The following is an 18817-nucleotide window of genomic DNA, read 5'->3' as shown; positions in this document are numbered from 1 at the left end:
CTTTTGTTCTTCCTATTTACTTTTTTAAAAGAGATATTATATTGTAATCCAACATGTTAGTATAGTTTAGCCACAGGGAGGGTTGACATTTATTTTTGTTTTCCAGAAACCCCAGTTGGAGTATTCCTGGATTTCCTTCTTCCTGTATGTTATTTTTTATTTGACCAGTGTTTTGCATGTCTCTACGAGGAAGAACTAATTCAAAATAACTGACAGGGATGCCTTTCATCCTTCCACTGTGACATCACCACGTTATGAGGTCAAAGAGCAGGAAGTGCTGTATAACGTCCTCCTGTCTCTGAGGGGGACAGGGCCACTCGGAGGGAGAGTGAGAGCTGACAACACTATCAACAACAACATCGACAACAACAAACATCAGGTATGAGGATTTCTTTCTTAATAACTCTATATGTCTACTTTTGTAAAGAGTAAAGTACAAGACAGTTAGTAACAGTATTGTGTATTGTTATTTAGTAAACATAAATGTGTATGTTTATTTAGTAAATGTTGTAATGCTTATAAATACAGTGCCTTGCGAAAGTATTCGGCCCCCTTGAACTTTGCGACCTTTTGCCACATTTCAGGCTTCAAACATAAAGATATAAAACTGTATTTTTTTGTGAAGAATCAACAACAAGTGGGACACAATCATGAAGTGGAACGACATTTATTGGATATTTCAAACTTTTTTAACAAAACAAAAACTGAAAAATTGGGCGTGCAAAATTATTCAGCCCCCTTAAGTTAATACTTTGTAGCGCCACCTTTTGCTGCGATTACAGCTGTAAGTCGCTTGGGGTATGTCTCTATCAGTTTTGCACATCGAGAGACTGACATTTTTTCCCATTCCTCCTTGCAAAACAGCTCGAGCTCAGTGAGGTTGGATGGAGAGCATTTGTACAGCAGTTTTCAGTTCTTTCCACAGATTCTCGATTGGATTCAGGTCTGGACTTTGACTTGGCCATTCTAACACCTGGATATGTTTGTTTTTGAACCATTCCATTGTAGATTTTGCTTTACGTTTTGGATCATTGTCTTGTTGGAAGACAAATCTCCGTCCAAGTCTCAGGTCTTTTGCAGACTCCATCAGGTTTTCTTCCAGAATGGTCCTGTATTTGGCTCCATCCATCTTCCCATGAATTTTAACCATCTTCCCTGTCCCTGCTGAAGAAAAGCAGGCCCAAACCATGATGCTGCCACCACCATGTTTGACAGTGGGGATGGTGTGTTCAGCTGTGTTGCTTTTACGCCAAACATAACGTTTTGCATTGTTGCCAAAAATGTCAATTTTGGTTTCATCTGACCAGAGCACCTTCTTCCACATGTTTGGTGTGTCTCCCAGGTGGCTTGTGGCAAACTTTAAACAACACTTTTTATGGATATCTTTAAGAAATGGCTTTCTTCTTGCCACTCTTCCATAAATGCCAGATTTGTGCAATATGCGCTTTTAACGGACCTCTGAGACTATCACATTGCAGGTGCATTTATACGGAGACTTGATTACACACAGGTGGATTGTATTTATCATCATTAGTCATTTAGGTCAACATTGGATCATTCAGAGATCCTCACTGAACGTCTGGAGAGAGTTTGCTGCACTGAAAGTAAAGGGGCTGAATAATTTTGCACGCCCAATTTTTCAGTTTTTGATTTGTTAAAAAAGTTTGAAATATCCAATAAATGTCGTTCCACTTCATGATTGTGTCCCACTTGTTGTTGATTCTTCACAAAACAATACAGTTTTATATCTTTATGTTTGAAGCCTGAAATGTGGCAAAAGGTCGCAAAGTTCAAGGGGGCCGAATACTTTCGCAAGGCACTGTATATGTTTGAGTAGTAGAATAGCAGAAAAGTCTGGAAGTGCAAACCATCCATAGTCAATCTTCCCTCAAATAATTAAATAAAAATATTGACGTGTATTTTTCAGTGGTGTCGACATGACTTTAAAGTCTAAATCTGAAGCATGCGACCCATAAAGTCTAAATCTGAAGCATGCGACCCATAAAGTCTAAATCTGAAGCATGCGACCCATAAAGTCTAAACCTGAAGCATGCGACCCATAAAGTCTAAACCTGAAGCATGCGACCCATAAAGTCTAAATCTGAAGCATGCGACCCATGCTGCTGGTAGAAGTTAAAAAGTTTAGTTGTTGGGATGTGTTCACCAGACTGTTATCTCTCCATTCTCCAGGGATGGGCCACTCTCTGTTTCTCCTGTTCTTCTCAGGTTGGTGTTCATGTGTTTTCCTGTGTATGTGTGTGTGTGTGTGTGTGTGTGTGTGTGTGTGTGTGTGTGTGTGTGTGTGTGTGTGTGTGTGTGAGCTCGTTTTACATGGCTGTTAGCACTCGAGTTGTATTTCTGGAGCCTGGCAGGCGAACGCAGAATGCCCCGATCAAAACCGATGGCTTGGTGGGTTTATGAGGGAAAGAAACTAAACAACAATAAAACGAATGTGGTGTCAACAAACTAAGTTCTGCTCCGTGATGAAGCATTTCAACAGACAGATGGAACGGTGACATGGTGCAGTCTGGGAAAGCAGATCTTTTGATTTGTCTGAAAATGTTTCCTCATTTGTTGTTTTAGTTAGTGACGATATTCACCGTCCCCCAGTTATACAGCACTCCTTTACAATGGTAAACTCTTCCTTCATCTCTCACATAGTTCACCGTCCCCTGGCTGTGTAAAACGAGCTCGACCAGTGTCTGTCTGTCTGTCTCTCTGTCTGTCTGTAATCAATTACAATCAACGGCTAGTTTGTTTGTTTTCAGGTTAGTTTGTGTGTGTGTGTGTGTGTGTGTGTGTGTGTGTGTGTGTTTTGTTAGTACAGTCATAATATTGGTTGATTCTCCACAGGGCTGTCCATCCTCCTCTCATAGTGTTGGTTTGTTCTCCACAGGGCTGTCTGTCCTCCTCTCATAGTGTTGGTTTGTTCTCCACAGGGCTGTCTGTCCTCCCCTCATAGTGTTGGTTTGTTCTCCACAGGGCTGTCTGTCCTCCCCTCATAGTGTTGGTTTGTTCTCCACAGGGCCTCCTCTCATAGTGTTGGTTTGTTCTCCACAGGGCTGTCCATCCTCCCCTCATAGTGTTGGTTTGTTCTCCACAGGGCTGTCCATCCTCCCCTCATAATGTTGGTTTGTTCTCCACAGGGCTGTCCATCCTCCCCTCATAGTGTTGGTTTGTTCTCCACAGGGCTGTCTGTCCTCCCCTCATAGTGTTGGTTTGTTCTCCACAGGGCTGTCCATCCTCCTCTCATAATGTTGGTTTGTTATCCACAGGGCTGTCCATCCTCCCCTCATAGTGTTGGTTTGTTCTCCACAGGGCTGTCCATCCTCCCCTCATAGTGTTGGTTTGTTCTCCACAGGGCTGTCCATCCTCCCCTCATAGTGTTGGTTTGTTCTCCACAGGGCTGTCCATCCTCCTCTCATACTGTTGGTTTGTTCTCCACAGGGCTGTCCATCCTCCCCTCATAATGTTGGTTTGTTCTCCACAGGGCTGTCAATCCTCCCCTCATAGTGTTGGTTTGTTTTCCACAGGGCTGTCCATCCTCCTCTCATAATGTTGGTTTGTTCTCCACAGGGCTGTCCATCCTCCCCTCATGCCTCTCTCATCAGTTCCACTTTGTGAACATCAATAAAACCTGGACTGAAGCTCAGAGTTACTGCAGACAGAACCACACTGACCTGGCCTCCATAGACGACTTGGCAGATATGAACAGGCTCAAAAACACAGTAAATGCTGAGTTATTGACTGAACCAGCCTGGATAGGGTTGTATAACACCAGCTGGAGGTGGTCTCTGGAAGACACAGAATTAGGGACGGTGGGGTTTTGGGAAAAAGGCCAACCAGATAATGGAAACAACAATGAGTCCTGTGTGTGGATGCGAAATTGGCTTTGGCATGATGCGAACTGTGGTGAACAACATCATTTTGTCTGCTATGGTGAGTTCCCCTGTCAGTCATCTCCCCTGTCAGTCATCTCCCCTGTCAGTCATCTCCCCTGTCAGTCATCTTCCCTGTCAGTCATCTCCCCTGTCAGTCATCTCCCCTGTCAGTCATCTCCCCTGTCAGTCATCTCCCCTGTCAGTCATCTCCCCTGTCAGTCATCTCCCCCGTCAGTCAGCTCCCTGTCAGTCAGCTCCCCTGTCAGTCAGCTCCCCTGTCAGTCATCTTCCCTGTCAGTCAGCTCCCTGTCAGTCATCTCCCCTGTCAGTCATCTCCCTGTCAGTCATCTCCCTGTCAGTCATCTCCCCTGTCAGTCATCTCCCCTGTCAGTCAGCTCCCCTGTCAGTCAACTCCCCTGTCAGTCATCTTCCCTGTCAGTCAGCTTCCCTATCAGTCATCTCCCTGTCAGTCATCTCCCCTGTCAGTCATCTCCCCTGTCAGTCAGCCTTCTTTCCTTCCATCTTTCTGGTTGTCAACCAGTCAAACACCAAAGAGTTTGGATTCAGTCAACAGATTGATATTTTAGTTATTATTATTTATTCTAACCGGTTTATTTCCAGACATGTGTTTGTCTGTATGAACTTGTCTTCATTGGAACATGTTTATTTATATCTCATCTCTTCTTATATTCCTTCTGTTCTTTCAAATAGACACAAATCTCACTAGTCAGTACATCCTCATCACTGAAGAGAAGACTTGGAGTGAGGCTCAGCGCTACTGTCAGAAGAACCATAAGGACCTGGCCAGTGTGTGGGGTGAAGCAGAGAATAACACCATACAGAACGTCAAACAGAAGAACCATATGAACCAGGCCATACAGAACGCCATACAGAATAACCATGAGTACCAGGCCATACATCAGGCAATGAAGGCAAGTTCACTTCACTTCAACTAATTTGTTTTGCACTTTGAGCACAGTGTTAAAAACCTAATCAGCATTTTCAAAACATTGACAGGAAAAGGTGGTGTGGATCGGCCTGTATAGAGAGTGGAGGTGGTCTGACCAGAGTGGCTCAACCTTCAGAAACTGGATGGCACGCGAGCCAAACGGGGCAAATGAGGGAGGAAAGCACTGTGTGGAAGTTAAGTTCCCATCTGGAGAGTGGAATGATCACCTCTGTGTCACCAAACGTCCTTTTATCTGCTATGATGGTGAGGGGAGAAGGTTAGATACATATTCATAAAACAGATGTGAATTTACTTTAGAATGACAGTCATTTGGTTTAGCATGAATCTCCACATCCGTCTCTTCCTCCAGATAAGCTGGTTCTGGTCTCAGAGAACAAGACGTGGTCAGAAGCCCTGAGGTACTGCAGAGACCGGGGCACGGAGCTGGTGTCTGTCCACAACCACAGCATCCAGGACTGGGTCCGACAGAGAGCCAAGATGGCCTCCAGTCCCTTCGTCTGGCTGGGCCTGAGGTACACCTGCACTCTGGACTTCTGGTTCTGGGTCAATGGAGAAGAGTCCTGCTACCACAACTGGGCCCACGGGGAGGGCTACAACACCAGCAAGGAGCAGTCTGGGAACACGGGGGCCATAGAGAGAGACGGGGGGAAGTGGGTCGGCCTGCCTGAGACTGACAAATTCAACTTCATCTGTAGCAACAGTGATGGTCAGATTGAATCTGTTTTTTTAATCTCTCTCTCAATCCACTTCAATGTGCTTTATTGGCATGACTTAACAATGTACATATTGCCAAAGCTTACTTTGGATATTTACAATATTAAAATAAGAAGAATCACAAATGTCAACGGGACAACAATAACCAAGGGTCACAATAACCAACACATTGAACGATAACAATAAGCATACAGTAGAGGACATGTGCAGGTTGATTGGTCTGTCAGACACTGTGCATCAATTTATGGCGGGCAGCAATGTAGTGCGCTGCCAACCCACAGCTCTCTGCGTCCTCCCCCAACAGGACGGGTAGCCTACTCTCATCAGAGAGGTCTTCAATGTAGTGCCCTACCAACCCACAGCTCTCTGCGTCCTCCCCCAACAGGACGGGTAGCTTACCCTCATCAGAGAGGTCTTTGAAATATTGAATAAGGGCTTCAAATTTGGGGAAATGACACCTCTAATTGTTTTATATTTTTGACATTTTGTCAGGAAATGCAGCTCCGTCTCAGGTTCTGCTGTTGTGCAGTGGTTGCACAGCCTTTCCTCTACAGGGAGCCAGGTTCTGCTGTTGTGCAGTGGTTGCACAGCCTTTCCTCTACAGGGAGCCAGGTTCTGCTGTGGTGCAGTGGTTGCACAGCCTTTCCTCTACAGGGAGCCAGGTTCTGCTGTGGTGCAGTGGTTACACAGCCTTTCCTCTACAGGGAGCCAGGTTCTGCTGTGGTGCAGTGGTTGCACAGCCTTTCCTCTACAGGGAGCCAGGTTCTGCTGTGGTGCAGTGGTTACACAGCCTTTCCTCTAAAGGGAGCCAGGTTCTGCTGTGGTGCAGTGGTTACACAGCCTTTCCTCTACAGGGAGCCAGGTTCTGCTGTGGTGCAGTGGTTGCACAGCCTTTCCTCTACAGGGAGCCAGGTTCTGCTGTTGTGCAGTGGTTGCACAGCCTTTCCTCTACAGGGAGCCAGGTTCTGCTGTGGTGCAGTGGTTGCACAGCCTTTCCTCTACAGGGAGCCAGGTTCTGCTGTGGTGCAGTGGTTACACAGCCTTTCCTCTACAGGGAGCCAGGTTCTGCTGTGGTGCAGTGGTTGCACAGCCTTTCCTCTACAGGGAGCCAGGTTCTGCTGTGGTGCAGTGGTTACACAGCCTTTCCTCTAAAGGGAGCCAGGTTCTGCTGTGGTGCAGTGGTTACACAGCCTTTCCTCTACAGGGAGCCAGGTTCTGCTGTGGTGCAGTGGTTACACAGCCTTTCCTCTACAGGGAGCCAGGTTCTGCTGTTGTGCAGTGGTTTCACAGCCTTTCCTCTACAGGGTTTTCCTGTGTCTACCCTTCTCAATGGCAAGGCTGTGCTCACTGAGCCTGTACTTTGTCAAGGTTTTTCTAAGGTTTTGATCAGTAACCATGGTCAAATAGTTAGCCACGGTGTGCTGTTGATTTAGTGCCAGATAGCACTGCATTTAGCTTTGTGTTTGTGTTTCCTAATAAGTAGTGTAGTTTTTTAAAACTGTCATGTAATTTGGTTAATTCTGATTGATTGGATGTTCTGGTCCTGAGGCTTCAGTGTGTTAGTAGAACAGGTTTGTGAACTCAGGACCAGCTGGATGAGGGGACTGAGGCTTCAGTGTGTTAGTAGAACAGGTTAGTGAACTCAGCCCCAGGACCAGCTGGATGAGGGGACTGAGGCTTCAGTGTGTTAGTAGAACAGGTTAGTGAACTCAGCTCCAGGACCAGCTGGATGAGGGGACTGAGGCTTCAGTGTGTTAGTAGAACAGGTTAGTGAACTCAGCCCCAGGACCAGCTGGATGAGGGGACTGAGGCTTCAGTGTGTTAGTAGAACAGGTTAGTGAACTCAGCCCCAGGACCAGCTGGATGAGGGGACTGAGGCTTCAGTGTGTTAGTAAGAACAGGTTAGTGAACTCAGCCCCGGGACCAGCTGGATGAGGGGACTGAGGCTTCAGTGTGTTAGTAGAACAGGTTAGTGAACTCAGCCCCAGGACCAGCTGGATGAGGGGACTGAGGCTTCAGTGTGTTAGTAGAACAGGTTAGTGAACTCAGCCCCAGGACCAGCTGGATGAGGGGACTGAGGCTTCAGTGTGTTAGTAGAACAGGTTTGTGAACTCAGCCCCAGGACCAGCTGGATGAGGGGACTGAGGCTTCAGTGTGTTAGTAGAACAGGTTTGTGAACTCAGCCCCAGGACCAGCTGGATGAGGGGACTGAGGCTTCAGTGTGTTAGTAGAACAGGTTAGTGAACTCAGCCCCAGGACCAGCTGGATGAGGGGACTGAGGCTTCAGTGTGTTAGTAGAACCGGTTTGTGAACTCTCTCTCTCTGTGTCTCTCTCTCTCTCTATTTCATTAATATTTTTTTTTATTTTTGTTTCTGTAATACAGATTACTAAAACCAGACCCTGATCTCTGGACCAGCTGAACCCTACAGCCCAGCACATTGTTCCTGATATCAGGACCAGCTGAATCCTACAGCCCAACACATTGTTCCAGACCCTGATATCTGGACCAGCTGAACCCTACAGCCCAACACATTGTTCCTGATCTCTGGACCAGCTGAACCCAACAGCCCAACACATTGTTCCTGATATCAGGACCAGCTGAATCCTACAGCCCAACACATTGTTCCAGACCCTGATATCTGGACCAGCTGAATCCTACAGCCCAACACATTGTTCCAGACCCTGATATCTGGACCAGCTGAATCCTACAGCCCAACACATTGTTCCTGATCTCTGGACCAGCTGAACCCAACAGCACAACACATTGTTCCAGACCCTGATATCTGGCCCAGCTGAATCCTACAGCCCAACACATTGTTCCTGATCTCTGGACCAGCTGAACCCAACAGCCCAACACATTGTTCCAGACCCTGATATCGGGACCAGCTGAATCCTACAGCCCAACACATTGTTCCAGACCCTGATATCTGGACCAGCTGAACCCTACAGCCCAACACATTGTTCCAGACCCTGATATCGGGACCAGCTGAATCCTACAGCCCCACACATTGTTCCAGACCCTGATATCTGGACCAGCTGAATCCTACAGCCCAACACATTGTTCCAGACCCTGATATCTGGACCAGCTGAACCCTACAGCCCAACACATTGTTCCAGACATATTCAGATTTACATTGCATAAGGTGATGGATAATCAATCTTTTTATATAATTAATCATTTAAATTATTTTAATATTTTTTTATATTTGTATATTCTCTTATTGAATTGGATTCATATCATACTATTTTTATTTTCTTATGGACGTATTACTGTTCATCTTATTACCCATATCATTACCGGTTATTTTATTACCCATTTCATTACTGTTCATCTTATTACCCATATCATTACTGGTCATCTTATTACCCATATCTAATTACCCATATCATTACTGGTCATCTTATTACCCCATATCATTACTGGTTATCTTATTACCCATTTCATTACTGGTATCTTATTACCCCATTTCATTACTGGTATCTTATTACCCATATTATTACTGGTTATCTTATTACCCATATCATTACTGGTTATCTTATTACCCATATTATTACTGGTTATCGTATTACCCATATCATTACTGGGTATCTTATTGCCCATATCACATTACTGGTTATCTTATTGCCCATATCATTACTGTTTATTGTATAACCCATATCATTACTGGTTATCTTATTACCCATGGTTATCTTATTATCCATATCTAATTACCCATATCTTATTATCCATGTCATTACTGGTTATCTTATTACCCCACATCATTACTGGTCATCTTATTACCCATATCATTACTGTTCATCTTATTACCCATATCATTACTGGTTATCTTATTACCCATGGTTATCTTATTACCTATATCTAATTACCCATATCTTATTATCCATGCCATTACTGTTCATCCTATTACCCATATCATTACTGTTGATCTTATTACCCATATCATTACTGGTTATCTTATTACCCATATCTTATTACCCATATCATTACTGGTTATCTTATTACCCATATCTTATTACCCATATCTTATTACCCATATTATTACTGGTTATCTTATTAACCATGTCATTACATGTTATCTTATTACTAATATCTTATTACCCCATATCATTACTGGTCATCTTATTACCCATATTATTAATAGTTATATTATTACCCATATCTTATTACCCATATCATTACTGGTTATTTTAATACCTATTTCAGTACTGGTTATCTTAATTTACATATCATTACTGGTCATCTTATTACTGGTCATCTTATTACTGGTCATCTTATCATCTTATTGACATGACAGGGGCAACTGGAACTCAAAAAACATATTCTCTAGTTGAAATGTATGTTGATTTGAAATTAGTAATAAATTACATTAGCTGCAACATGGACTAAAATCATGGACTAAATAATTATCCTAGCTGCAACATGGACTAAAATCATGGACTAAATAATTATCCTAGCTGCAACATGGACTAAAATCATGGACTAAATAATTATCCTAGCTGCAACATGGACTAAAATCATGGACTAAATAATTATCCTAGCTGCAACATGGACTAAAATCATGGACTAAATAATTATCCTAGCTGCAACATGGACTAAAATCATGGACTAAATAATTATCCTAGCTGCAACATGGACTAAAATCATGGACTAAATAATTATCCTAGCTGCAACATGGACTAAAATCATGGACTAAATAATTATCCTAGCTGCAACATGGACTAAAATCATGGACTAAATAATTATCCTAGCTGCAACATGGACTAAAATCATGGACTAAATAATTATCCTAGCTGCATGGACTAAAATCATGGACTAAATAATTATCCTAGCTGCAACATGGACTAAAATCATGGACTAAATAAAGGTGGTAGAACTTTGGTATTAAAGTCAGTATCTTCTAAAACCACTGGTCCAACATTCAGGAAATTAAGGGTACATAGAGACTTAAGGGAACATAAAGGAGAGGACTGGCCACCCCTCATAGCCTGGTTCCTCTCTAGATTTCTTCCTAGGTTCTGGCTTTTCTAGGGAGTTTTTCCTAGCCAACGTGCTTCTACACCTGCATTGCTTGCTGTTTGGGGTTTTAGGCTGGGTTTCTGTACAGCACTTTGTGACATCAGCTGATGTAAGAAGGGCTATATAAATACATTTGATTTGATAAAGCATTTAGGGAACATAAATTATTAAGGGAACATACATCATTAAGGGAACATACATCATTAAGGGAACATACATCATTAAGGGAACATACATCCTTAAGGGAATATACATCATTAAGGGAACATACATCATTAAGGGAACATACATCATTAAGGGAACATACATCATTAAGGGAACATACATCATTAAGGGAACATACATCATTAAGGGAACATACATCATTAAGGGAACATACATCATTAAGGGAACATAAATCCTTAAGGGAACATACATCATTAAGGGAACATAAATCCTTAAGGGAACATACATCATTAAGGGAACATACATCATTAAGGGAACATACATCATTAAGGGAACATACATCATTAAGGGAACATACATCATTAAGGGAACATACATCATTAAGGGAACATACATCATTAAGGGAACATACATCATTAAGGGAACATAAATCCTTAAGGAAACATACATTATTAAGGGAACATAAATCCTTAAGGAAACTTAAATCCTTAAGGGAACATAAATCCTTAAGGGAACATACATTATTAAGGGAACATAAATCCTTAAGGAAACATAAATCCTTAAGGGAACATAAATCCTTAAGGGAACATACATTATTAAGGGAACATAAATCCTTAAGGGAACATACATTATTAAGGGAACATAAATCCTTAAGGGAACATAAATCCTTAAGGGAACATAAATCCTTAAGGGAACATACATTATTAACGGAACATAAATCCTTAAGGAAACATAAATCCTTAAGGAAACATAAATCATCTTGCAGCACTCCCTGGTGGTGTGATGATAAAACTGCAAGAATCTGTGTTTCAATAAAAACTATCAAACTATGTTCTGTTCCATTATTGAGATGAATTATGCGATTGGGGTAAGGGGCGAAAACAACATGGGATATTTATATGTGGGGCCCTCTACATAGAAACCTCTATATGTGGGGCCCATTCTACATAGAAACCTCTATATGTGGGGCCCATTCTACATAGAAACCTCTATATGTGGGGCCCATTCTACATAGAAACCTCTATGTGGGGCCCATTCTACATAGAAACCTCTATATGTGGGGCCCATTCTACATAGAAACCTCTATATGTGGGGCCCATTCTACATAGAAACCTCTATATGTGGGGCCCATTCTACATAGAAACCTCTATATGTGGGGCCCATTCTACATAGAAACCTCTATATGTGGGGCCCATTCTACATAGAAACCTCTATATGTGGGGCCCATTCTACATAGAAACCTCTATATGTGGGGGCCATTCTACATAGAAACCTCTATATGTGGGGCCCATTCTACATAGAAACCTCTATATGTGGGGCCCATTCTACATAGAAACCTCTATATGTGGGACCCATTCTACATAGAAACCTCTATATGTGGGGCCCATTCTACATAGAAACCTCTATATGTGGGGCCCATTCTACATAGAAACCTCTATATGTGGGACCCATTCTACATAGAAACCTCTATGTGGGGCCCATTCTACATAGAAACCTCTAAATGTGGGGCCCATTCTACATAGAAACCTCTATGTGGGGCCCATTCTACATAGAAACCTCTACTATATCAACCTGAAATGCTCCTAGTAAGTTATGGAGGTTGATGAATTATGCGATTGGGGTTTTGGTCCCGCCCATGTCAAAGACCCGGTCCCGCCCATGTCAAAGGCCTGGTCCCGACCATGTCAAAGGCCTGGTCCCGCCCATGTCAAAGGCCTGGTCCCGCCCATGTCAAAGGCCTGGTCCCGCCCATGAACAGTATACATGGTTAATATAGACAGTATACAGTATACATGGTTAATATAGACAGTATACATGGTTAATATAGACAGTATACATGGTTAATATAGACAGTATACAGTATACATGGTTAATATAGACAGTATACGTGGTTAATATAGACAGTATACATGGTTAATATAGACAGTATACATGGTTAATATAGACAGTATACATGGTTAATATAGACAGTATACATGGTTAATATAGACAGTATACATGGTTAATATAGACAGTATACAGTATACATGGTTAATATAGACAGTATACATGGTTAATATAGACAGTATACAGTATAGATGGTTAATATAGACAGTATACATGGTTAATATAGACAGTATAGATGGTTAATATAGACAGTATACATGGTTAACATAGACAGTATACATGGTTAATATAGACAGTATGCATGGTTAATATAGACAGTATACAGTATACATGGTTAATATAGACAGTATAGATGGTTAATATAGACAGTATACATGGTTAACATAGACAGTATACATGGTTAATATAGACAGTATACATGGTTAATATAGACAGTATACAGTATAGATGGTTAATATAGACAGTATACATGGTTAACATAGACAGTATACATGGTTAATATAGACAGTATACGTGGTTAATATAGACAGTATACATGGTTAATATAGACAGTATACATGGTTAATATAGACAGTATACAGTATACATGGTTAATATAGACAGTATACATGGTTAATATAGACAGTATACATGGTTAATATAGACAGTATACAGTATAGATGGTTAATATAGACAGTATACATGGTTAATATAGACAGTATACAGTATACATGGTTAATATAGACAGTATACATGGTTAATATAGACAGTATACATGGTTAATATAGACAGTATACAGTATACGTGGTTAATATAGACAGTATACATGGTTAATATAGATAGTATACATGGTTAATATAGACAGTATACAGTATAGATGGTTAATATAGACAGTATACATGGTTAATATAGACAGTATAGATGGTTAATATAGACAGTATACAGTATAGATGGTTAATATAGACAGTATACATGGTTAATATAGACAGTATACATGGTTAATATAGACAGTATACATGGTTAATATATACAGTTTACATGGTTAATATAGACAGTATACATGGTTAATATATACAGTATACATGGTTAATATAGACAGTATACATGGTTAATATAGACAGTATACAGTATACATGGTAAATATAGACAGTATACGTGGTTAATATAGACAGTATACATGGTTAATATAGACAGTATACAGTATACATGGTTAATATATACAGTATACATGGTTAATATAGACAGTATACAGTATACATGGTTAATATATACAGTATACATGGTTAATATAGACAGTATACAGTATAGATGGTTAATATAGACAGTATACATGGTTAATATAGACAGTATACATGGTTAATATATACAGTTTACATGGTTAATATAGACAGTATACATGGTTAATATATACAGTATACATGGTTAATATAGACAGTATACATGGTTAATATAGACAGTATACAGTATACATGGTAAATATAGACAGTATACGTGGTTAATATAGACAGTATACATGGTTAATATAGACAGTATACAGTATACATGGTTAATATATACAGTATACATGGTTAATATAGACAGTATACAGTATACATGGTTAATATATACAGTATACATGGTTAATATAGACAGTATACAGTATACATGGTTAATATAGACAGTATACAGTATACATGGTTAATATAGACAGTATACAGTATACATGGTTAATATAGACAGTATACATGGTTAATATAGACAGTATACGTGGTTAATATAGACAGTATACATGGTTAATATAGACAGTATACAGTATACATGGTTAATATAGACAGTATACAGTATACATGGTTAATATAGACAGTATACATGGTAAATATAGACAGTATACATGGTTAATATAGACAGTATACATGGTAAATATAGACAGTATACAGTATACATGGTTAATATAGACAGTATACGTGGTTAATATAGACAGTATACATGGTTAATATAGACAGTATACATGGTTAATATAGACAGTATATATGGTTAATATAGACAGTATACAGTATACATGGTAAATATAGACAGTATACATGGTTAATATAGACAGTATATAGTATACATGGTTAATATAGACAGTATACAGTATACATGGTTAATATAGACAGTATACAGTATACATGGTAAATATAGACAGTATACATGGTTAATATAGACAGTATATAGTATACATGGTTAATATAGACAGTATACAGTATACATGGTTAATATAGACAGTATACAGTATACATAGTTAATATAGGCAGTATACAGTATACATGGTTAATATAGACAGTATACAGTATACATGGTTAATATAGACAGTATACATGGTTAATATAGACAGTATACATGGTTAATATAGACAGTATACAGTATACATGGTTAATATAGACAGTATACATGGTTAATATAGACAGTATACATGGTTAATATAGACAGTATACATGGTTAACATAGACAGTATACATGGTTAATATAGACAGTATACGTGGTTAATATAGACAGTATACATGGTTAATATAGACAGTATACAGTATACATGGTTAATATAGACAGTATACATGGTTAATATAGACAGTATACAGTATAAATGGTTAATATAGACAGTATACAGTATACATGGTAAATATAGACAGTATACAGTATACATGGTTAATATAGACAGTATACATGGTTAATATAGACAGTATACAGTATAAATGGTTAATATAGACAGTATACAGTATACATGGTTAATATAGACAGTATACAGTATACATGGTTAATATAGACAGTATACATGGTTAATATAGACAGTATACAGTATACATGGTTAATATAGACAGTATACATGGTTAATATAGACAGTATACAGTATACATGGTTAATATAGACAGTATACAGTATACATGGTTAATATAGACAGTATACATGGTTAATATAGACAGTATACAATATACATGGTTAATATAGACAGTATACATGGTTAATATAGACAGTATACAGTATACATGGTTAATATAGACAGTATACAGTATACATGGTTAATATAGACAGTATACAGTATACATGGTTAATATAGACAGTATACAGTATACATGGTTAATATAGACAGTATACAGTATACATGGTTAATATAGACAGTATACAGTATACATGGTTAATATAGACAGTATACATGGTTAATATAGACAGTATACAGTATACATGGTTAATATAGACAGTATACATGGTTAATATAGACAGTATACAGTATACATGGTTAATATAGACAGTATACAGTATACATGGTTAATATAGACAGTATACATGGTTAATATAGACAGTATACAATATACATGGTTAATATAGACAGTATACAGTATACATGGTTAATATAGACAGTATACAGTATACATGGTTAATATAGACAGTATACAGTATACATGGTTAATATAGACAGTATAGATGGTTAATATAGACAGTATACAATATACATGGTTAATATAGACAGTATGCATGGTTAATATAGACAGTATACAGTATACATGGTTAATATAGACAGTATACATGGTTAATATAGACAGTATACAATATACATGGTTAATATAGACAGTATACAATATACATGGTTAATATAGACAGTATACAGTATACATGGTTAATATAGACAGTATACATGGTTAATATAGACAGTATACATGGTTAATATAGACAGCATACAGTATACATGGTTAATACAGACAGTATACATGGTTAATATAGACAGTATACATGGTTAATATAGACAGTATACAGTATACATGGTTAATATAGACAGTATACAGTATACATGGTTAATATAGACAGTATACATGGTTAATATATACAGTATACATGGTTAATATAGACAGTATACATGGTTAATATAGACAGTATACATGGTTAATATAGACAGTATACAGTATACATGGTTAATACAGACAGTATACATGGTTAATATAGACAGTATACATGGTTAATATAGACAGTATACACTATACATGGTTAATATAGACAGTATACATGGTTAATATAGACAGTATACATGGTTAATATAGACAGTATACAGTATACATGGTTAATACAGACAGTATACATGGTTAATATAGACAGTATACATGGTTAATATAGACAGTATACAGTATACATGGTTAATATAGACAGTATACATGGTTAATATAGACAGTATACATGGTTAATATAGACAGTATACATGGTTAATATAGACAGTATACATGGTTAATATAGACAGTATACATGGTTAATATAGACAGTATACATGGTTAATATAGGCAGTATAGATGGTTAATATAGGCAGTATACAGTATACATGGTTAATATAGGCAGTATAGATGGTTAATATAGACAGTATACAGTATACATGGTTAATATAGGCAGTATAGATGGTTAATATAGACAGTATACAGTATACATGGTTAATATAGGCAGTATAGATGGTTAATATAGACAGTATACAGTATACATGGTTAATATGGACAGTATACATGGTTAATATAGACAGTATACAGTATACATGGTTAATATAGACAGTATACATGGTTAATATAGACAGTATACATGGTTAATATAGACAGTATACAGTATACATGGTTAATATAGACAGTATACATGGTTAATATAGACAGTATACAGTATACATGGTTAATATAGACAGTATACATGGTTAATATAGACAGTATACAGTATACATGGTTAATATAGACAGTATACATGGTTAATATAGACAGTATACAGTATAGATGTTTAATATAGACAGTATACATGGTTAATATAGACAGTATACAGTGTACATGGTTAATATAGACAGTATAGATGGTTAATATAGACAGTATACAGTATACATGGTTAATATAGACAGTATACATGGTTAATATAGACAGTATACAGTGTACATGGTTAATATAGACAGTATAGATGGTTAATATAGACAGTATACAGTATACATGGTTAATATAGACAGTATGCATGGTTAATATAGACAGTATACAGTATACATGGTTAATATAGACAGTATACATGGTTAATATAGACAGTATACATGGTTAATATAGACAGTATACATGGTTAATATAGACAGTATACAGTATACATGGTTAATATAGACAGTATACATGGTTAATATAGACAGTATACAGTATAGATGGTTAATATAGACAGTATACATGGTTAATATAGACAGTATACATGGTTAATATAGACAGTATACAGTATAGATGGTTAATATAGACAGTATACATGGTTAATATAGACAGTATACATGGTTAATATAGACAGTATACAGTATACATGGTTAATATAGACAGTATACATGGTTAATATAGACAGTATACATGGTTAATATAGATAGTATACATGGTTAATATAGATAGTATACAGTATACATGGTTAAAATAGGCAGTATAGATGGTTAAAATAGACAGTATACAGTATACATGGTTAATATAGGCAGTATACATGGTTAATATAGATAGTATACATGGTTAATATAGATAGTATACAGTATACATGGTTAAAATAGGCAGTATAGATGGTTAAAATAGACAGTATACAGTATACATGGTTAATATAGACAGTATACATGGTTAATATAGACAGTATACATGGTTAATATAGATAGTATACATGGTTAATATAGATAGTATACAGTATACATGGTTAAAATAGGCAGTATAGATGGTTAAAATAGACAGTATACAGTATACATGGTTAATATAGGCAGTATAGATGGTTAATATAGACAGTATACAGTATACATGGTTAATATGGACAGTATACAGTATACATGGTTAATATAGGCAGTATAGATGGTTAATATAGACAGTATACAATATACATGGTTAATATAGACAGTATACAGTATACATGGTTAATATAGACAGTATACAGTATACATGGTTAATATAGACAGTATACAGTATACATGGTTAATATAGACAGTATACAGTATACATGGTTAATATAGACAGTATACAGTATACATGGTTAATATATACAGTATACATGGTTAATATAGACAGTATACAGTATACATGGTTAATATAGACAGTATACATGGTTAATATAGACAGTATACAGTATACATGGTTAATATAGACAGTATACATGGTTAATATAGACAGTATACGTGGTTAATATAGACAGTATACATGGTTAATATAGACAGTATACATGGTTAATATATACAGTATACAGTA

The 18817-nt window shown here is 37.9% G+C and overlaps 1 protein-coding gene across 1 annotated transcript; it reads left to right on the top strand.

Moving 5' to 3' along the window:
- The first annotated feature begins 262 nt into the window (after positions 1-262).
- LOC118966678 (C-type mannose receptor 2) lies at positions 263-8755 on the top strand. Its single transcript, XM_090188768.1, has 7 exons — positions 263-379; positions 2191-2226; positions 3577-3939; positions 4593-4742; positions 4897-5094; positions 5201-5557; positions 7950-8755. Exons 2-7 carry the CDS (start codon positions 2193-2195, stop codon positions 7955-7957), a joined length of 1110 nt encoding a protein of 369 aa, XP_090044894.1. The 5' UTR covers positions 263-379; positions 2191-2192; the 3' UTR covers positions 7958-8755.
- Positions 8756-18817: the final 10062 nt, after the last annotated feature.

The sequence above is a fragment of the Oncorhynchus mykiss genome, chromosome 10 (genome assembly GCF_057628025.1).
Source record: "Oncorhynchus mykiss isolate SJ-2025 chromosome 10, ASM5762802v1, whole genome shotgun sequence".
Taxonomy (NCBI): domain Eukaryota; kingdom Metazoa; phylum Chordata; class Actinopteri; order Salmoniformes; family Salmonidae; genus Oncorhynchus; species Oncorhynchus mykiss.
The sequence above is the reverse complement of the archived record's forward strand: the minus strand, read 5'-3'. Positions and strand labels throughout refer to the sequence as shown.

Excerpts from the sequence above, each read along its gene's own strand:
- LOC118966678 (XM_090188768.1), top strand. The coding sequence starts at position 2,193 with ATGGGCCACTCTCTGTTTCTCCTGTTCTTCTCAG. Across the intron at positions 4,743-4,896 it reads GAACGTCAAACAGAAGAACC|AGGAAAAGGTGGTGTGGATC; the intron begins ATATGAACCAGG and ends CAAAACATTGAC. Across the intron at positions 5,095-5,200 it reads TCCTTTTATCTGCTATGATG|ATAAGCTGGTTCTGGTCTCA; the intron begins GTGAGGGGAGAA and ends CTCTTCCTCCAG.